The sequence below is a fragment of the Lampetra fluviatilis genome, chromosome 8 (genome assembly GCF_964198595.1).
Source record: "Lampetra fluviatilis chromosome 8, kcLamFluv1.1, whole genome shotgun sequence".
Taxonomy (NCBI): Eukaryota; Metazoa; Chordata; class Hyperoartia; order Petromyzontiformes; family Petromyzontidae; genus Lampetra; species Lampetra fluviatilis.
In genome coordinates this window covers 6,233,433-6,256,237 of record NC_136282.1, presented here as the reverse complement: position 1 = coordinate 6,256,237, position 22,805 = coordinate 6,233,433, and the positions used below count along the sequence as shown (strand labels likewise).

Sequence of the window (22,805 nt, the reverse complement as noted above, 5' to 3'; positions counted from 1 at the left end):
ATCACAACACGCGTCTCGCACAATGGCAGTTTTTGTTCCACGGCTTCCTGCGCCGACGCGCTCGTACGTGCCCGTTAGTCGCCGTTAGTCATCGTCGCGCTCAAATAAATCACGGGGGGAAACAATGGCAGTAGCAGCAGCAGCACCACCAGGTAAAATAGTTTTCGTGGCGGGAGTTCACTGCAGTGAACGCATGTGCTTGCGTTTTCATAACGCTCGATGTGGTCACTGTGTTCGTATCGGACAAATTATAAAATTCGGGAGGCATGTCGATAACACTCGTGCTCCTCACAAGCAAGAAGGCCCTGGGTCCGATTGCCGAGTTCGGCACCTTTCCTGTTTGGAGTTTGTGTGTTCTCCCCCGGCTGTACACGCGTTTGCCTCCGGACTCTCCGGTTTCTTCCCGTAGTGAAAGAAAAGAACCATTCAATGTAACCGGTATCGGTCAAAACATCCCAATGCTGCAACATGACCTGGAAATTACTCATTGGGAATTACACGTAGCAGTCACATCACCCCCGTACTGTGAGTACGTGACAGGACCCTCCTTTAATAGGTCCTTGAGACTCAGCGAGGCTTCCCTGTTTGAAACAAGTGTAACAATTACAATAAAAAAATATTTGTATATATTATGTTCATTAAATTTTCATCTCTGGAATTATTGTTCAGGTCTACAAAATAACAATAATCTACGGGCAATTTTTTTTTATCATACATATTAAAGCAGGGGTCCACAACCCCGGGGCCGCAGACCGCTATTCCGGTCCCGTGTCCTGTTAGGAACCAGGCCGCACAGCAGCAGCAGGAGGTGAGAGCGGTGAGACTGCGCGTGGAACCCGCCCCAATTATTTTATTGACCACTTCCCTCCACGCCTCTTCCCCGCACTGCGCACTCGTCTCAGTCACAGTGTTGGTAAGCCCACAAGCTGCTAACCCCTAGTAGCCAACATGAGTAGAAAACAAGTGTAGCTGGAGAGCTTCTTTAAAAAGCGAGAAAGGCCCAATGATGAACCCCCCCCCCCCCCCCAGGTTAATGAAAAATTGTCATCCACGAAACCGGTCCCTGGTGCCAAAAAGGTTTGGGGCCGCTGTGCTAAAGGACAATAAAAATGCAAGATGGGTATTCCAGCGTGTATATCACAATAAGAATGCCAAATGTGAATGTTTGAGGCAATCCATGAATATAATTTAATCTTATTCATAAAGCATAAGAGCCGTGAAGGGATTTGTGGGATTCCTGAGCCAATCACGAGGCTGCTCCTGACAAGGTTGCCTTTGGAATCCCCCTGATGCCTTGTGGGCCTTACGCGCGTTGTTTTTGCAGCGTAGAACGCACTCTGCTAAAGTAATGCAGCAGAGCAATCGGTGCCCACAGAGTGCAGTTCGGATTCCCCTGTTTGAGCGAATGGTATTGGCCACAAGAGGGTTGACATCCTCAACATCATCCCCCTTTGCAAATTCAAAAACTGTCAGGTGGCACGATGGGATGTCTCCTGCTTCGGCCCAGCTTTCGGAATCATTCAGACAGGGGCAATCTGCTAACTTAATAACTGGAAAAGACATTAACTCACAGTGGCCTCCTGCTGCGCTAGATACGTGGAATGTTTTACGTCGGTAACAATACGTATACTAATTAAACTTATGCATATTTATTGTACGTGTACATTCAGCACAATTATATCCTTTATTTAAACTAAACTTAGTTTTATTTTAGCAGGTAAGACCCACTGAGCTATTAGCTCTTTTTTTTAGAAGCGACCTGGCCACAAATTATTGATAGCTCAACAGTGGCTTACCACGTGGAAATTTATAGCAGCGAAATACTCTAAAACGCATGTTTCTAAATGTGGAGGGAAAAACCGGAGCACCCGGAGAAAAATTCACGAGGCCACGGGGGGAGAGAGACACGCAGACTCCAAATATACAACATGCGTCAGGGTCGGGATCGAACCCACGACCTCCTGTATACCAGGCGAGGTAGTAAACATCTCGCCACCGTGCCGTACAGCTGGGGCCTTGCCGATACAGATCGCCGGTCGTGTTTCTAAATGATAAACAATTGACGGGTCACGTAAATGTCTCACAGGTCGTTAAAAAAGCGTCGCTTCAAGTGGCTAATCTTGAGCGTGGCCGCATCGCCCCCGCGACTTTTGCTGATCATTCCGACGTCGACCCTCGGGAGGGCCCCCCCCCTCCCCCCCCTGTCTCCTTCGCTGACCCACTTCAGCCATTGGCTGTAAAAAGTGGCGAGCATATGGTACGCGGTCGACCTGACACAATTCATTAGAGGCTGGCCGCCAGAGAGGGCAGGTGCTGGGTTGGGTAAGCCGCCCACTGGACTAACAAACGCTGCTCTGCTTCAGCTGCTGCTGCTGCTGAATGATGTTTTTTTGTTTTTGTTGTTGTTGCTGCTGCTGCTGATTGCGGTTGCCAACCGCTGAGCAATTTCAGCAAACAAATGAATCGCCCACAGACCACGAAAAAACGCGTTCTCCGAGTTAGGCGCAGGCAAGGCGTAAGGAGTTTGAGACAGAGGTGGAGCGGTGCACAGACGCATTGATTTGTCGATTCTAATGCAGGATATTCTTATGATACACATGCAGAAAACCGTGCGTGTATGATGCAATGGTTACAGATTTAGGCAAATATACAGTAATGTTACTTGAATTTTCATCAACTGAATAAAATAAAGACTGGAATAAGTAATATAAAAAACGCTTTTATGAAATGTACTAGTAATGGCAGAACTCCACGACTCCAGGAAGTGGCCCCGAAGCTTGCCATAACGTCAGGGACCGTGGCCAATTACAGCCAACGTCAGTTGAGCGTGGACAATTAGACCCAAGCCGAAACATAACATATAAAAAAGAATGTTTTAAAATATATGTTTTTTATGATAGAATCTAGCACTGCCATCAGCATGACATAAGTACACCAAGTTTGCAGTCGATACCGCATTGGGAAGTGGGTTAAAATTGAGTTGCAAGAATTGAGGAAACTACGACAACAACAACAGAGAGTTAAATAAAAGCGTGTAAAAATAGATGCTGGAACCTAATCGCTACCCTCGTGGGGTGGGTAAATGGGGTGGGTGATTGTTCCATGGCTGCAGAGCTGTGTGTACTCCATGGAAACTTAGGTGGAAGGACTGAAACATTTAAAATCAGAAATATATTCGCTTCAAAGAGCAAGTCACAGCGACAAGATTAGAAGGCCACTGGAGTTTTGCAATTGATCCGGCGGGACGGTATAAGGGGGGCGCCCTTCCTGTTTCGCCTTGTAAATACCCAACCTCTCCCCAGCAGGGCTCTCTCCGCCTTCTCTCTCCCAGCAGGAATGGCAAGTTGCCTACAAATTCATCTCCAGGGACCTTTCCGAACAATGAGCCCATCCCCTCGAACGCATCTCAATCACAAGAGCGACCGAGCAGCAACAATCGTGCTCAAGGCAAAGGGGTGGGCCTTCACCTGCCTGTCGTGCAAGTGGCTTGGCCAATTAAGAATTGAGAGCGAGCACATTTTTCGCAATGCTCACCGGAGTAAAACTCGGGGGCCAATTTACCTAAAAGCATAACCACCACTGATCAGTAAGCCCAGTGTTTTCCCATAAACCTTCCCTCTAGATCACTACTCTACGTATGCGTCCTTATCTCTTCCGTGGGAATGCCGGGGCACGTTTTGGGACAATGAGATTTGTGGTTGCAGAGATTGACTGTACCAGAGCCCGATTGTGAACGTGAAGAGAGTGTGAACGTGAAGAGATTGTGAACGTGAAGAGATTGTGAACGTGAAGAGATTGTGAACGTGAAGAGATTGTGAACGTGAAGAGATTGTGAACGTGAAGAGATTGTGAACGTGAAGAGATTGTGAACGTGAAGAGATTGTGAACGTGAAGAGATTGTGAACGTGAAGAGATTGTGAACGTGAAGAGATTGTGAACGTGAAGAGATTGTGAATGTGAAGAGATTGTGAACGTGAAGAGATTGTGAATGTGAAGAGATTGTGAACGTGAAGAGATTGTGAATGTGAAGAGATTGTGAACGTGAAGAGATTGCTCATGCGTCCAGACGAATGTGATGGTAACCTTACAATGGGCTGTGCTGCTACAGCCCACTGACGTGGACCCAGTTTAACATTAAATCCGATGTCACAACCGACACACTACTTTGTAAAATACACAGCATGTCAATGTTATGCAATATTACATGGATAAATATAAAGCAAAATACGTGGAACACAACACATAACACACGTCCTACATTTATCCACACTCTACAAATGTACGTAGTTCTACAAATAATTGCATGTAGTTCTTTACTTTAAATATATAGCACGTTTCAGACATGCATGCATGCAATACATTTCAAATTCACAGGGCCTGCCATATTCAAACAACCAAATGGGCAAGTGCCCGCCCCCATTCGTGGCCCTCGTGCAATTGAGGAAACTCCACATTCCCATGGTGTGACCCGGTATGTTCATCGGACAACCACTGTTGATGTTTACCCATCGACCCCGGAGGGATGATTGTCTGCGATGACCCCGACTGGGATTTGAACAAAACCCCACCCGAAGCACCACGGCGGGTAGCGGTCGTACACGTGCGCGTGTCACAGACACGATCAGTGCCAGGACGTGTGAGCGACACGAGTTCTGGGAGCGACGAATTATATTGGGCAGGTACTGGCCAGTGAACTTCGACAGACAGACAGGCAAGTGCCTTTAAATCTAGATTTGAAGCTTTCGTGACTGCAAGGAATCTTATTCTTAGGTTTTTTCGGTAAAGTCACGTAGGTAAAAAATTAAAATTAATAAAAGTAAAATAAAATAAAAATCACGACGTTTCGGAGGCAACACAAGCTTCCGTCTTCAGGTGGAACCGGTCACAGCCACGACAGCTGTATCAAGTAAAACAAAAAATACAGCTGTCGTGGCTGTGACGGTTCCACCTGAAGACAGAAGCTCGTGTTGCCTCCGAAACGTCGTGATTTTTATTTTTATTTTATTTTACTTTTATTAATTTTAATGTTTTTACCTACGTGACTTTACCGAAAAACCCTAAGAATATGAATAAGTGCCTTTAAAGTTGCAATTTGGTTGGGAAAGGCCCCGCAACTCTAAAAGAAGGCATTCGAGGGCAGGCACTGTGGTCACAGGTGATTCGGACAGGGCTGACCGGTCAAGCGGTCGGTCGTGCGTGAGATTTTCACCAAATGGTATCGAAATGCAGGCGGAGACAAATTCACGAGGCTCATTCGGTAAGCGTGATATAGCGTGGCCATTTGAGCGCGGACTTTAATATTACATCACTCAGCATACAGGCTTGCCTAATCCAGCAGTGTTTATTATGGCAACTAACTCTATTAATTAAAATTTGTCCGATCCGCAGTTATAAGTTATAATAAAATCCATTAGAACACAAGCAGCTTTGAAATGATCACAATCTGGCTTATGATAGCCACATAATTACCCAGGAATTCGGATGTCCCTATCTGACTTCCATTTATAATAAGTGCATTGCCATACACCGTAAATAGCCTATCTGTGAAATTAATGCAAAATAACCATTTTGTAATGAGAAAAAACCAGCCTGGAATCATACGTGTGTTGCGTCTGTTATCAATGTGGGCTTCACAGACAGCACGCCAAATGATCCAAATGTGCATTTGCAAGCTAAACACTACGACATGTGCACAGTTTTACACAAAATAGATCCGATTGTTAAGAGTTACACCACGTTTTTTTTTTCAAAGGAAATATAATAATCACGAAAGTTTAAATATGTTGAGGCTGCGTAGGAGTATGGGAAATACCCACAATACTGCACAGGCGTCACCGGACCGCTGGCTTGTGCCCACCCAGCCGTTCTCAACGTTGCTTTTGTAAAACAACAACCGTAATCTACTTTACACATCTTGTGAGATTGTACATGTTCGGATGCAGCGCTTTAAACGTGTGGCTCTTGCGAGGGCGTTGCCATTTTAAAAAAAGATCCACTCTTTCTGATGATTACATTACAGGAGATCATCAGCTATGCATGTAAACTGTAAACCTATACGTTGCACTCGAGAATGGCATGCGTGCTACTGTACAGTGGATATTTTCCATTACATCCATGATTCCAACCACAATTTTCATTGCCCTTGTTATTCTATAATTCCGTCCCAACATTTCTGTCAGGGCCGATGTGATTCTTCCCAGGCTCGAGGAAGAATGGCTTCCCACCATCGATAGCCAGCAGGGTCAGCTGCAAGGGCGCCCGCTGTCTGTGCAACCGCACCTTTGCTGTCACCCTGCACTACTACAACTCCTATGCAGCAACAGCAGCCTCCTCCTCTATACACCAAGGTGGCGGAGCTTCACCACCAGGCCATCGTGTTTCCATGGCAGCCCACCGTCCATCTTGGACTCCATCCCTTCTACACATTTTGCGACATTCGATCTACAAACCTCCATCAGGAGACCCTTAAAGGCCCCATCTCGATCACCTGACATTCGATCTACAAACCTCCATCAGGAGACCCTTAAAGGCCCTATCTCGATCGTCTGACATTCGATCTACAAACCTCCATCAGGAGACACTTAAAGGCCCCATCTCGATCACCTGACATTCGATCTACAAACCTCCATCAGGAGACCCTTAAAGGCCCTATCTCGATCGTCTGACATTCGATCTACAAACCTCCATCAGGAGACACTTAAAGGCCCTATCTCGATCACCTGCCATTCGATCTACAAACCTCCATCAGGAGACACTTAAAGGCCCCATTTCGATCACCTGACATTCGATCGACAAACCTCCATCAGGAGACCCTTAAAGGCCCCATTTCGATCACCTGACATTCGATCTACAAACCTCCATCAGGAGACACTTAAAGGCCCCATCTCGATCACCTGCCATTCGATCTACAAACCTCCATCAGGAGGCCCTTAAAGGCCCCATCTCGATCACCTGACATTCGATCTACAAACCTCCATCAGGAGACCCTTAAAGGCCCCATCTCGATCACCTGACATTCGATCTTCAAACCTCCATCAGGAGACACTTAAAGGCCCCATCTCGATCACCTGCCATTCGATCTACAAACCTCCATCAGGAGGCCCTTAAAGGCCCCATCTCGATCACCTGACATTCGATCTACAAACCTCCATCAGGAGACCCTTAAAGGCACCATCTCGATCACCTGACATTCGATCTACAAACCTCCATCAGGAGACCCTTAAAGGCACCATCTCGATCACCTGCCATTCGATCTACAAACCTCCATCAGGAGGCCCTTAAAGGCCCCATCTCGATCACCTGCCATTCGATCTACAAACCTCCATCAGGAGACCCTTAAAGGCCACATCTCGATCACCTGCCATTCGATCTACAAACCTCCATCGGGAGACCCTTAAAGGCCCCATCTCGATCGCCTGGCTTTCGGGCGGCACCGATCTTGGTGGTCATTTGGTGGTGTCCGTGAAATATTGCGCGCGATCAATTGCATTCTTATTAATGTTGGGGGAATAGCGAGCGAGAGAGAGAGACAAAAAAAAACACGTTGACTCCGCAGAGTGAACCTTCATTTCAAGCCTTGCTTATTTCTTGAAATCCTTGAGAATGGCCTCTAAGAGTGTGTAGAGCCAGGAGCGCGGTAGACAGTAGCTGCGCGGGGAGCGGGGTGCGTGTGGTTGTGGGTCGAGGTACAATTCCCACTGGCGGAGCCGTTTGCGGTTTCGTTTTCCATGCATTTCTATCAGATTACGGCGCATTTTAAGTCCCGCTGAGGCTCAGTGAGAGTGTGTGGGGGGGGGTCTGCCTACAGTGGAGGCAGCGTGGGCAGCTATTTCACTCACTTTCGCACGCAGGGAAGGGTAACGTACCATCGGGTCGTACATTTCAAAGGTGACAAATAAAATATCTGCTATTCTCAACCCCACTGCTGGACTAAGGTCGACGTTGTCTGTTGCCTTTTCCAGCTGTGGGTTATTTAACAAAGGGTGATAGCAGTGTTCAGATCTGTTTCAGAAACCCAGACTATACAGTACTCTAAAGATGACGCAGTGAACTCAGAAGCTAGCATATTATGAATGCACGTGCCGAGCTGTGGGTAGGGGTCCAGAGTTATGCAGTGAAGGGTGAGAACAAAAAGAGAGAGAGAGGGGAAAACACATTGGGCCGGCTTCAATTCGTGGTCTGTCGCAGTTGTTGACTGCATGTGGTAATTGCGCAATGACAAGTGAAATGCGTGGCGCTGTATTTCGAGCATGTTCCACCTGGTGAAGCCCACTGAAGACACGGTCTTCGACAACACGTGCTCGGAACGAGTGTTTGGGGCAACAGGTTGAAAATAGACTTTAATGAGTGGGCAATTATAGACTTCTACTCACAAGCAATGGGGCGGAGCAGTGAAGCAATGGTTTGCGTACTGCGTTATGAAACCCGCTGAGCCAAGTTCGATTCCTGGCCATGGCTAACATCAGCTGCGAGTGATATTTGAACCGGTTTCTGAGCTCCTCTTCATCAACCTAAATTGGCCATCGTGGTGAAATATGATATAATAATAAAAAAAACTCCCACAACACAGAAAGGGGCTGTAATTTATTATTTTCATAAAAATACAGGTCTCCCTCTATCAAGAGAAATGTTATTTAATTGGGCTCTCACTTATCAAGGCCATTTATCCATCTATTTACAGACCTTGCTAGTTAGGCAGGTATATCAGTCTTTGCTAATCAATACCTAACGTAGAAGTAAGCGACGTAAATAAATGGATTGAGTAACATCTCAATGTAAGAATTTGGTGAAAAGAAGAGTCTTGAGACTTGCTTTCTTGGAAAATCAAATATTTGGTTTCGCCAAAAGGTCAATTCAAATGCGCTCGCCAAACAAGAGCAATCCTTCCGTTAAAATGGGGGCAGAATTGGCGCCAGGAATTGAGCAACACTCATATAAATGAGATGATCACGTAACGACCGTGAATGACGTCCTGTCGAAGGCTTCATTAAATTGTTAAAGTTGTGTAATGGCAATCCTGCACAGAACCCAGATCCGGCTGGGGGAAACACATAAATATTGAAACTAGATTTGAAGCTTTCGTGACTGCAGGAATTACTCTTTGGTTCTTTCGGTAAAGTCACGTAGAAAGAAATTAAATAATAATAGAATACGACGTTTCGATTGCAACACAAGCAACCATCATCAGGTACAAAAGAATGAGAAAACAAACATAGCCAACTTGGAAAAAATGAAATGCAATACAACACAGAGAGTCGGCCAAGAAAACAGTCAACACCCCACCTGTTTGATTATATTTCCAAGTTCACTATGTTGGTTTTCTCATTCATTTGTACCTGATGATGGTTGTTTGTGTTGCAATCGAAACGTCGTATTCTAGCACGTAAATATTGCTCGCGCATTAGACAGGTTAAAAATCACGGTTACAAATGAAACAAATAAAGACGGCGGCTGCCTTTTGGCACCGACCATAGGGGTGGTCACACAAACAAGTGCTTCGTGTTTCCAGTTGGCAGATTGATGGTGCGGTCCATCGCGTGCGTGTGTGTGTGTGCTGGAGAGTGATGCACTGAAGCCCGCACATCTGCTTCATTCAACATTAAGCAATCTGCGAGTTACCAAACTGCTTTGAGGTTATATATAACATCGCAGGTACATTAATAACATCAACAGGGCATTTTGTTTTATTAGCTGTCGGTGACTGAACCGGAGTAAAGAGGCAAAGGTGTAGCCCTGCATTTGCCTGTTCGCGTCCCTGTTGGCGGAAGGGCCCTCCGCCAGAGAAAGCTCCAGAGAGCAACTTTACAGAGGGTATTTGGTCTCCTCTTCCACACTGGCCAGACCAATGGTAAGAGGTGGAGGCACCGAGACTTTACCCCACCACACACGACTTGCCGAGGTGGTGGGGAAGGGGGGGGGAGGGGGATTTAATAAACTTTAAGAAACTCGTGATATAAAGCAACTCGAATTTTGGGGATGCCTTTGTCCAGCAGATTGACACCAGGGCGGGTAAATGACTATCACGTTTTTACATTTCTTTATCTCCTGAAAAACAAAAAATATCTGTCGGGTACTGCTCTGAACTTGGGCTGCATAGGGGCAGCTTCACCGACATGTCTACCGGGAGAGTCGAGCAGGTGCTGGACAACACCGGTGCAGCCCAACCAGAGGTCGCAAACGGGTTTTGATTCCTTACCCGTACCCGGCCGCACCAGGATCGCAAACGGGTACCCGTACCCGGCCATACCCGTACCCTACCCGTACCCGGCCGGGTACGGGTAGTGTACGGGTATCGGGTACCTGATTGCGACCTCTGGGATGAAGCCATGTTGCAGGCGAGGGTGGGTTGATTCTAGGAACTTGAATTGTGAGAAGAGACAAGACGTTGGGAAATGAGTGACAAACGGTGACTCACCAGTGACTCACGGCCTACCCGTACCCGGCCGCACCAGGGTCGCAAACGGGTACCCGTACCCGGCCGGGTACGGGTAGCCGGGTATCGGGTAGGGTACGGGTATCGGGTACCCGGTTGCGACCTCTGAGCCCAACTCGTCACGTGGAAAGAGCACCCCACGGGGCTTTGAAGGCTGCGTGTGGGAGTGTGCACGCATGCGGGGAGCGGTGGCGCAGAGGTTAGCGCCGCTGTGCTTAACACCAGTTACCATTATCTCCTAGGTCGACTCGGCCTCAAATGAGTAGCTGGTGCGGTGTGTAAACATCGCCACGGGGGAGACAAAGGCGGCCGCGCGTGGTGTTGGCCGCCCACCCGCTCGTGTGCCGTGCCAGGCTTCATAGGCGCTCCCTCACAGCACTTGCCCCAACAGTCTGTGAAGGCTATACGGGGGATTTTTGTCTTTGTTTGTTTGTATGTGCGAGGAATTTTTTTTTTATTGTGTCGGCCCAGTGCGCCGGTGTGCCGCTCGTAACGTGGGGGTGTGTTGACATTCGTCGTGTGAAATCATTGCAGCAACATAAATGATCAAATTGGCACACAGTGCAAGCGCAGTTTGTGTTTACACTTTCACGGCCGTGTGTACACATAGAGACGCTTTGCTTGTTTTTTTTTCCAGTTGGGGGGCAATGATTGATATAGATTACAATGAATTATTTGGGCAATGTGTGTGTGTGTATATGCACACAATACAGTATTATATGAATTCAGTGTCTGTGATTATGGAAGTCTTTTTTTAATATATATCTGCCTCTGGTACATTTGTACAGGTACACCAGTTGTGTCAATCCATCGCTGGATGAAGACTTCCACTCATTATTTGAGCATTCTTTGCCACGTGTATCAGTGTTGACTGGTGATTAATGTTCAAGGTACAGAGAACCAATGTGGAAGCGCAGAAGTACAGTAGAACTGTGGGTCTGCTGCCAACCATGTAGCCCCGCAGCCTATAGCACCTGTTACGGATGGCAGTCACCCACTGAAGCACTCTTTAGGTTCAACCCAGCTTGGCTTTCAATATCTGACCAGACCCGGCACATACCTGGTGAATTGGTCAGAGGCTATATAGGGATGCACATTTTTGTTTGTTTCTTTATGGGCTAGAAGTATTATAATTATTTGTGGCTATTATACGAGCACAGTTGCCTGCAATTAAATCTTGACTTAAAGCTTTCGTGACTGCAGGAATGCATATTCTTGGGTCTTTCGGTAAAGTCACGTTAGATAGGTTTGTTATTTCCTTTGAACCTATCTACGTGACTTTACCGACTGGCCTACAATTGTGCACCATTTTCAAGGACCACTTCACACGACTCGGCAGAAATTACTGGGCAGGAGGCAGCAGGAATTTGAACAGGAGGCTGTACAAACTGGTCCAGTGGCTTGCACGCAAGATCCGTGGGACATACGGCCACCTTGTATAAAACGCAGTTGAAACATAGCCGGATTTCATCAAGACTTAAGCGCACGTGTAAACCAGCCACGTGGCTAATGGCGACTCGGAAGAATTGCTGCGTGTAACACGTGCTGTTGCATTTTACAGAGTGACGGTGCTGTTCTTCACAAGATTAATATTAACCACAATAAATAAATGTGCTTGCCCTCGATTTGGAGCACCTGCCCACGTCCTTAATTTCGAGTGTGCAACACAGGTCCAAAAAAAACCACGAGCCTGGGCAGTGCTTGGATGGGCGACTCACCATGGTTGAATGGCGGGTGGCGTTATATGCATTATGGGCAGTAGAGGGCAGTGTATCAAAATCTATTGTTTTCTTAGCCCCCTCCTCCCCCCACTTTCACCAACCCACACTGACCAGAGTGGTGAAGTATGGTCAAATATTCCTGACAGCCTGTTCAGTATGGGGAGGCTCTCATCCAGCAGTGGATTAGATCCAGCAGTACACGTGTAAGTGGAAAACATGACATAGTAACTGCTGCGCATAATAAATGAGTGTACGTGCTGTATATTTTCACACGTACATGCATCGGTATAACGAGGCTTACATAATGCCCCCCCCCCACACACACACACACAGAGTGTCACCACGTGAACTTGTCGACAGCGCGCCAGAGTATGAATCCAGAGCAGCCGCTGCATGTGAATGACGATGACGAAACGGCGGTGAGCATCTCCAATCACACGCGAGGGTGACGATCATTATTGGAGACGATTACTGGAAGACGTCTTGGAAATCGAGCCCATTGTTTTTTGAGCCTGAATTGTTGGAAGGAGCTGGGGGGAGAGAACCCCACACCGCTCGGCAAACAATAGCCCACCCACACGCCCCAATTAGACGTTTAGCCGGCTACGGAATTTCAAGAGGAAACGGACTGCCAGAGTTCCCCAGGTGCAGATTGTGCCACAAGTACTCATTGTACGGTGGTACATTTAAAGTTGGGCTTTCCTCGGTCAAATGCATTGCGGGTTTATACACTGGAAGGTCACTGGGCACATATGTACAAAGACAAATGTATCCCGTGTAGCCTCGGCAGACTGTTGGGGCAAGTGCTGTTAGCGAGCACCCGAAAGGCCGGCACGGCGCACGAGGGGGTGGGTGACCAACACCACGCCCGGCCGCCTTTGTCTCCATAGTGGTGATGTTTAACACACCGCACCAGGTACTCGTTTGAGGCTGGGTCGACCTATATGTACACACGTGCACGCACAGTTGACTTTAACCAGACGCTGGCTCCTGTCCATGGGATCGAGGGGAATTTAAAAGACCCCCATTCACTATCGACACCACCAGGACCCCCACGTGCGTTTATTAAGCACAATACACACATCACGTGAAAACACAGCGAGTTATATATAGCAATATACTAGCAAGACGCATGACCCCCCCAAGCAGAGGAAAAAATAAGTTATAACTGAAACTAAGAAGTTAATGTATAAGAAATGTAGTCGTCTTAAAATCGATATACTTTATGTACAAAGGGCTTTGATGTAATGCAGCCCTAGCAGTCAGTTAACTAATGCACTCTCAAACAACTCAGCTCTTCTGAAGGCCGAAAGTGAACCAACCAAATAATTTGCCCTTTAAGTCTATATAACCTTTCGTCTGCCAATGTTTCCTCTGAGACCACACAACGCTAACACTGCACTCACAAATATCTGTAGCTGACAATTACAGACGGGGAAAAAAAAGACTCATCATATTTTACAAACTTGAAGTGCAGTGTTCCTCCATCGCTGTGGAGTGGCAATTCTTGATCTGTTCTCGACTAACGCAGCAAGCAGAGCGTGCTCTAGGGTCCTGGGTGTATTGCCCAAAGCAAACCGCGTGTCACTCTGCTAATACAGAACAAGAGTGAATATTGATACACAGGGCTGTGCCCACCTTTTAGCTAACACCTGTCCCGTTGGCGTTTATCCTCTTGTAGGTCAAAATACACTACTTACTCATCTACGTGTTTTGCAATGTGTAGCAAAGCCAGAAACAATTCACTTGTTTTATTTTTTCACCTAAGTGACTTTACCGAAAGAACCAAAGAATATGGATCATTGCAATCAAGAAAACTTCAAATCTAGAATGAATTTCTTTCCTTATGATCAAATTTACTTGATTGGGTGTATATGCTTGCTATCCGAGTGCGTGACTTAAAGATTTCGTGACTGCAGGAATTCATATTCTTTAGGTCTTTAGGTAAAGTCACGTAGATAGGTTCAAAGAAAATAACAAAAAACTACGAAGTTTCGATCGCAACACAAGCGGTCGTCATCAAGAAGACTGCTTGTGTTGTGATCGAAACGTCGTAGTTTTTTGTTATTTTCTTCGAACCTATCTACGTGACTTCACCGAAAGACCCAAAGAATATCGGTGTACGTTTTATACTTCTAAGCAGCATCCAGGTCTGTGAGATCTTGAAACTTCCCAGTGGCATGTGGCTTAGTCCATGAGCCCAGAGCAGTCAATTCACTTGTCGGTTCTACCCGAGGTGGCATAACTTTCGTGATTCCAATTTCCTTATGTGGCCAATAACAGTGAATTATGTGACAAGCATTTGAAATGAGTGGGTTATCAAGCAAATCCACTCGTATTAGTCATGTAAATAAATGGCTACCACTCAAGTTTGTTACCTTAGATAGTACCAACGTCTGCTCCGGGCACGTGTACACAATAAGCATACAACCATCAGCAAATACGGTAGAGGCAAGATGCATGTAGCATTGTGAATTCCTTATAAAGGGCGTCCCGTCGTCTTACCTGAATTGGACGCGTATTCCCCAATGAAGCGCTTGGTAAGATATCTCACGATGAGGGCTGTAGAAAGAACAAAAACGAGCGAGATTATGAAAAGGCATCGGATCTAGAAACTTCCCAAGGGAGAGGCGCTCCAGTCATGGCAAGCGTATTTTTGTTTAAATTAGGGCCCTTACATTCATAATAATAATCAAAACACATTCAGTGAATATGCTTCGGTTAATATCAAGTACATTACCAATTTTCAGCATCTCAAGGGAGGGAAGGGGGGCGCCATTGCTTGAGGCATCAGTGAGTGATTCCAAAGTACAAACGCGGCCATTCAATTCAGTGAGTTTTTTATAAAAATGAACCTCATCTCATTTGTATACCGTCCTGTATCCACGTAAATAAATATCCCCTAATGTTCAATCGTTGGTCGCGAAACCGGTGGCGTCAATTCCACATTCATGTGACGGGACCAGGCACTCCCTTAAATGCAGTTCAAACAACCCGTTTGGCTTTCACTTTCCCTGAAGTGACGATCGTTCTCCTACCCCGTAGGAGAGATGTTCCTATTGCTTTGACTCGAGCCCGGAGATTATTTGAACTCATAAACCTTTTTTAAATCCTTTATATTAAGTTAACTTGCTTGCTTGCTTGCGCGCTTACGACCGTGCAAATCTTTCGGTCGTTTTTTAACCCACTTCCCGTGATCCAATCGAGCTGACATTTTGCACACAGACTCGTTGTGCGTGACAATTTATTTTCGTGAAATTTTTTTTCCATAACTTTACACTTTTTAGGGGAAAAAATATATTTAATTATAAATTGCTTAATGGTGGCAGGCAATCATCTGACCCATATGTGGCAGCCATCTCAAGCCAGAGGACGAGAGGACTCTAGCCGCCACGCATATAAAGGATTTATAGTGAAAAGCTTTGTTTTTACGGGTTATACTTTTTAGTTTGTGGAGCCTGCGTGCGGCTACAGCGATACAGACACAAAGACAAACACAGCCGCATTGCTAAGGAAGCCGCAACGCCAGCCAACCAGCTGGCAACCATCAGCGTTGAAGGCTTCGTGTTAATCACTGTGTGATCTCACGCAGAATGCAAGCAGCTCCGTAAACGCGGGCGTGAGGATTCCGCGATCAAATCCAGGGGCCAACAAACGCCTCTCAGGCTGTATCATCGTCTCGCCTGTCTCATCATGCCCACGGCATCATCTTAATAAAAGCCTGCTCCGACAGCATCGCAAGTGCGCACCCGTGACGTTCACCACTCTGGATTGTTCTGCATCAACACATCCACGACCCAACACTCGATCCCATCAGCAAACATTGCACCAAACGATATCCCAAATCGCTGCGCACCGCAATTATATTACACGGCCACACAGACGCTTCGTCACGATGTTGAACAATTCCACCATTCACACTGAGACACGGCCGCTGTATTATTACATTCACGACCCACTATTCATTCACGCTACCGCTCATCACAGATAAAACACCTCCCCCCCCCCCCCCAGATTACCAGCACCCCTTTACACCACACTCAACGACAGCTCATTACACCACGCGTGACCCCATCACACGAACACACACAGCAACCAGCCACACCATTACTATATTACTGCACAGCCACGTATTTCATCAGAGCGCACTAACATAGCGTCGCATCATCCACGGCCCTATTATTACACCACCCAAAGCCATCACCAACAGCCATCAACAGCGCATCACATCATACAACCCCAACGCGCCATACAACACTCCACAACCCATCATCAAACCCATTACCAAACCCATTATCCGGCACCATATTACACAAACCCGGGCACTATAATCAGCTCATCACAAATCCGCACCAGCATCCCATCCATCACACCACCAAATCTTTCACCACAGCCACCAATGTAGCGGTCCACCACAATACAACCACCCCCATCACATCATCACCCCCATCACACCCACCATGCAAAAGACAAAGATCCCCCGTATGGCCTTCACAGACAATAGGGGCAAGTGCTGGTATCGAGCAGCACCTATGAAGGCCGGCACGGCACACGGAGAACGTGGGTGGCCAGCACCACACCCGACCGCCTTTGTCTCCCCGAGCGGCGATGTTTACACACCGCAACAGGATACTCATTTGAGGCCGAGTCAACCTAGGGGACGCCCAGCACCGGTCCAGATGGAGCTGGTGGCCGTGAGCAGGACTCGAATGCATGGCAACACTCCAACTTCTTACCTCGCCGCAGAAAGAACACCCCCGCCCGAGGCTAACGCAACTCTCGCGCATGCAATGTGGGGGGCACATCTGCGTGCGGTGTGGTGGTGTTCGCGTTTCATGGAGCGGTGGGACAGCGGTTAGCGCACTGCGCAGCGGACCCAAGTTCGACTCCCGCTCGCAGAGCGACAACGAAACCGGTGGCGAATATCTGAACGGGTCTTGTGCGCCGTGAACGATGTCACCTGGTTGCCGTGTGCGAACATCAGCACCGCGCGGGGAGAGACAAAGGCGGCCGGGCGTGGGGCCGTTATCGGCCCACGCCGTCGTAAGAGGTGCTCGCTAACAACACTTGCCTCCCCACGCCGACGAGTTGTGTTATAGAGTGAACGCGGAGGAGGTATCCGTGTGTGTGTGTGTACGTCTGTGTGTGTGTGTCTGTGTGTGTGTTGTGTATGTCTGTGTGTGTGTTGTGTATGTCTGTGTGTAGTGTGTACGTCTGTGTGTCTGTAGTGTGTACGTCTGTGTGTGTGTCTGTGTGTGTGTAGTGTGTGTGTCTGTGTGTGTGTACGTCTGTGTGTGTGTCTACGTCTGTGTGTGTGTAGTGTCTACGTCTGTGTGTGTGTAGTGTGTACGTTTGTGTGTGTAGTGTGTACGTTTGTGTGTGTGTAGTGTGTGTAGTGTGTGTGTCTGTGTGTGTGTAGTGTGTGTAGTGTATGTGTGTGTGTGTAGTGTGTGTGTCTGTGTGTGTGTAGTGTGTGTGGTGTGTGTCTGTGTATGTCTGTGTGTGTGTAGTGTGTGTAGTGTGTGTGTAGTGTGTGTGTAGTGTGTGTAGTGTGTGTGTCTGTGTGTGTGTAGTGTGTGTAGTGTATGTGTGTGTAGTGTGTGTGTCTGTGTGTGTGTAGTGTGTGTGTAGTGTGTGTAGTGTGTGTCTGTGTATGTCTGTGTGTGTGTAGTGTGTGTGTAGTGTGTGTATGTCTGTGTGTGTGTAGTGTGTGTAGTGTATGTGTGTGTGTAGTGTGTGTGTCTGTGTGTGTGTAGTGTGTGTGTAGTGTGTGTAGTGTGTGTCTGTGTATGTCTGTGTGTGTGTAGTGTGTGTAGTGTATGTCTGTGTGTGTAGTGTGTACGTTTGTGTGTAGTGTGTGTGTACGTCTGTGTGTAGTGTGTGTGTGGTGTGTGTCTGTATGTGTGTAGTGTGTACGTGTGTCTGTGTGTGTGTGGTGTGTGTGTAGGTCTGTGTGTGTGTAGTGTGTGTGTCTGTGTGTGTGTGGTGTGTAGTGTGTGTTTGTGTGTAGTGTGTGTGTGTCTGTGTGTCGTGTGTGTAGTGTGTACGTGTCTGTGTGTGTGTGTAGTGTGTACGTGTCTGTGTGTAGTCTGTGTGTGTGTAGTGTGTACGTGTCTGTGTGTGTGTGTGGTGTGTGTGTAGTGTGTGTACGTGTCTGTGTATGTAGTGTGTACGTGTCTGTGTGTGTCTGTGTGTGTGTGTCTGTGTGTGTGTGTGTGTACGTCTGTGTGTGTGTCTGTATAGTGTGTGTAGTGTATACGTGTCTGTGTGTGTGTGTCTGTGTGTCTATGTGTGTGTAGTGTGTGGTGTGTACGTGTATGTGTGTGTGTCTGTGTGTGTGTGTCTGTGTGTGTGTCTGTGTGTGTGTGTCTGTGTGTGTGTGTCTGTGTGTGTGTACGAGGAGGAGGACTGTCTCACCGGACTTGCCCACGTTGTCGCTGCCGAGCACGACGACTTTCACATCGTTCATCGTGGACGAGCCCCGTGAGCAAGAGCGGCCGCGCGTGGCCACCTCCCGGCCAGGCGCTGGCTCGGTGGTGATGATGGTGATGGTGGTGATGATGGTGGTGATGGTGGTGGTGATGATGGTGGTGGTGATGGTGATCCACGCAGCTGATCTCTCTCTCTCTATATGAATCGCGAACTCCCAAACCACGACGGTCTCTAAACAACAGCGCTACTTTAAAGTCCTCCGACTCGCTCGCCAGACGCGCGCAACGAACTGAAGTTTCGCTCCTGCCACGGATGTCTGATGATGATGATGAAGAAGACGACGTTGACCCCCTTCTGCTCCGTGTCATCCGCCCCAGCCGAGCCTGCGTGTACTTCCCCCCCTCCTCCACGCTCGTTGTCGATGTTCTCTGTGGTGGTGGTGGTGGTGCCCGTCTCTCTGTCTTGCGTGTGCTGTGTGTGAACCTGCACGGCGTCTCTCTGCCTTGTTTTAATGTTGTCGCACTTATTTATTTATATGCTATTTTAAACCGGCAGCCCCCATAGGCAGGCGCGCCGTGAGTGACCCACACGCGCACCCAGCAGCACCACCAGCAGCAGCCCAGCCTCTCGCTATTACCCCTCCCTGCAGAAGTCCACGTGTATCCTGTGCCGTGTGTAGACTGTGGATGCGTCTCTCCGTGTGTGTGTGCTCGCGAACAGCACTTGCCCCAACAGTCTGCCCAGGCTATACGGGGCATCTTTGTATTTGTGCTCGCTAACAGCACTTGCCCCAACAGTCTGCCCAGGCTATACGGGGGATCTTTGTCTTTGTGCTCGCTAACAGCACTTGGCCCAAAAGTCTGTTAAAGGCTATACGGGGCATCTTTGTATTTGTGCTCGCTAACAGCACTTGCCCCAACAGTCTATTAAAGGCTATACGGGGCTTCTTTGTCTTTGTGCTCGCGAACAGCACTTGCCCCAAAAGTCTGATAAAGGCTATACGGGGGATCTTTGTCTTTGTGTTCGCTAATAGCACTTGCCCCAAAAGTTTGTTAAAGGCTATACGGGGCATCTTTGTCTTTGTAATCGCTAACAGCACTTGCCCCAAAAGTCCGTTAAAGGCTATACGGGACATCTTTGTATTTGTGCTCGCTAACAGCACTTGCCCCAACAGTCTATTAAAGGCTATACGGGGCTTCTTTGTCTTTGTGCTAGCTAATAGCACTTGCCCCAAAACTGCGTTAAAGGCTATACGGGGCATCTTTGTCTTTGTAATCGCTAACAGCACTTGCCCCAACAGTCTATTAAAGGCTATACGGGGCTTCTTTGTCTTTGTGCTCGCTAACAGCACTTGGCCCAAAAGTCTGTTAAAGGCTATACGGGGCATCTTTGACTTTGTGTTCGCTAATAGCACTTGGCCCAAAAGTCTGTTAAAGGCTATACGGGGCATCTTTGTCTTTGTGTTCGCTAATAGCACTTGGCCCAAAAGTCTGTTAAAGGCTATACGGGGCTTCTTTGTCTTTGTGCTCACTTGCGTTTCCCGAGTTCAATTCCTGCTCATGGCCACCAACACCAGTGACGATTATCTGAACCAGTCCCGGGCCTCCCCTAGGTCGACTCAGCATCCAATGAGTACCTGCGGCGGTTGTGTGACAATCATCGCCACTGGGAGAGACAAAGGCGGTCGGGCGTGGTGCGGCCCCCCCTCGTGTGCCGCTCGCTAACAGCACTTGCCCCAACATTCTGTTAGAGGCTATACAGGGGATCTTTGTCAACAACAAAGCCTTCATCCTTGTCGATCACAAAGATTCCCCGATGATCAAAAACTTGGGGCCGGGTGCTGTTCGTGCGCCGCTCACAAGAGGGTGGCCAGCACCACGCACAGCCGCCTTTGTCTCCCCCAGTGGCCAGGTACTCGTTCGAGACCGAGTTGAACCTCGGGGATGGTTCTGGACCGGTTCGCACAATCGTCACTGGTTGTGGGTGGCCGTGAGTTCGTGGGGCAGCGCGCTAACCGCTGCGCCACCGCTCCGGTACAGGCGTACAAAGACAAAGATCCCCCGTGCAGCCTTAACAGACTATTGGGGCAAGTGCTGTTTGTGGGCGCCTTTGAAGGCCTGCACGGCACACGAGGGGTTGGGTAGACAAAACCACACCCGGCCGCCTTTGTCTCCCCAGTGACAATGTTTAACACACCGCATCAGGTACTCATTTGAGGCTGAGTTGTCCTCGGAGAGGTCCAGGACCGGTTCAGATAATCGTCACTGGTGCTTGCAACACCGTTCCCCACACTATCTACACACACACACTTTTACTACCACTAACATCACCGTCATAATTATTCCACGCTCTGTACTCTGCCGTCTCACTCTCCTGCCCCACTTTCCCATCTCACTCTCGTGTTCCACTCTCTCTCTCTCCTAGCCCACTCTCTTAACTCTCTCTCTCTCTCCTGTCCCAGCAGCTAATGCGCTCCCTTCTCGCTGACCAACACTCCGATCTGATGCCGCTAGTCGGGTCCCCTACGCACAGCAACTAAACAATGCCCCCTCTACTCACTCCTACGCGTTTCTTTATCAGCTGTCCTAATATAAAAATGGATGTTTACAGTCAGTGGGTTGCAGGCCTACCCACGCCGTTTCAGTCGGCCATGGGGTGAAGGTTTGGGGGGTGGGAGAGTAGTGTTTGACCATACTTCACCATGATGACCGATGCGGGTTGTGTGATGGGTAAGGTTGCCAGGAAGTCTACCGGAATTGGCATCGATCTCACCCGATGACGAGTGAAAACAATCCGGGAGATGTTGGGCGGATATTTGATCGTGAACTGGTTGAGCAGCACCGTACAATGAATGTCATCACGTCGTTTTGTCACTTCGGAAGGTGATAATCATCAATGATAATTGTCCCAGAAGTGTAAAGTGCTAAACCCAGCGAGGTTGGTTTGAGAGAACGGAGCTTGACACGAGGTCGGGACGCGTTGTTCCCGACTACACTTGAAGAGGAATCCCAGAACTGTCAGGAAAACCGACGAGACCTGCCTGGAAATGTTCTGATAAACGTCGGAGCCGTGAGTGAACCTCTGGACCAGTGGTGTCTCCTTGCAAGGCCCGTGGGCCACTTGTGGACCCTGGTGGCATTTAGTGCGGCCCCTGACGCACGCCACCGTGCTGTCAAACACAATGATTTCAAATGCGTGGTAGCCCTCACACGGATGTCTTATTGGCACTGCAGTATACACAGTATATAGTATACGTAGTACAATGCAGTGTTCGCGTTACAATGGTTTATAGTACCGTTATAAATAATGGAACGTTAACCACTCAACCACTTACCTTAACAACCGCTCATTGATTTTTGTTAAGGGTTGGAGTCCATGCTGGCGACGCCGTCAGAACTCTTATGCAAGTGTTCGGTCGGCGCGTGGTATTTTTAGTATGAAACGAGAGTTGTGAACGTTTACCCCCCCCCCCCCCACTAATTCCCCACTATTTCCCAGTCATGTGTTGGTAACGCCATACATGGTCTGCATGATTTAAGCCAAACTCTCATTTTAATGTAGATGCATCTTCCCCGGGGGGTCGTTCAGCTGTCAAAACACGCCGACATGCGGACAGAGTCTTGTAGGCAGGTCACTTATTCGTAATTATAAATGTCAGGAATATGCTCCTTTGCGTCCAAGTAAGCACTCCCACCCGCGTGTATTTTTTAATGTGTTAATGGTAAAATGCTTCCAAGATCATTGGGGTTACGGTGGGGGATTTGAACAGTTTACGACGTTACACAAGATCAAGGTCAAAGATTCAACAGTCATGAAAGCATTGCAAAGCACATTATTACGTTGTTTGTTTAGGACCGAAGTAGAATATGCGTGGAAGTAAATCACATGTAAACAAAACTCGTATGTGTCTCCAATGCAAACTAAAATTTTGTTTAGTTATTGGCTTACAGTACCAAATATCCAGCAGCATGTGTTTAAATAAGCAAACTCTAGAATGGTTCTGACCTTCTGCATCTCATAAGCAGTGTGGCCAGTTCAACAAATTCTGTTGGGCTGCCAGATGTTATTGGCCAGAGCACTCCGCCGACACGATGCTCCCGTAAATGTAGACGTGCATATATAAAATACTGCATATGCATATTGCAAATGACAATATCTGGACAAGAGACACGTGCACATGATCAAATTCCACGATGATTTGAATTACAGCATGAGGCAGA

The 22,805-nt window shown here is 47.9% G+C and overlaps 1 protein-coding gene across 2 annotated transcripts in view; it reads right to left on the bottom strand.

Annotated features, from left to right (window-relative positions):
* The window catches only part of RERGL (RERG like), a 28,736-nt gene extending 9,541 nt beyond the window's left edge, over positions 1 to 19,195 (bottom strand). For both annotated transcript variants that reach the window (XM_078858926.1, XM_078858928.1), the window contains exons 1-2: positions 18,571 to 19,195; positions 14,659 to 14,715 (exon numbers count right to left, since the gene is read on the bottom strand). In XM_078858926.1, coding sequence (XP_078715052.1) covers positions 14,659 to 14,715; positions 18,571 to 18,622 — 109 coding nt within the window. In that variant the 5' untranslated portion in view covers positions 18,623 to 19,195. The remainder of the gene's footprint in view (positions 1 to 14,658; positions 14,716 to 18,570) is intronic.
* Positions 19,196 to 22,805: the final 3,610 nt, after the last annotated feature.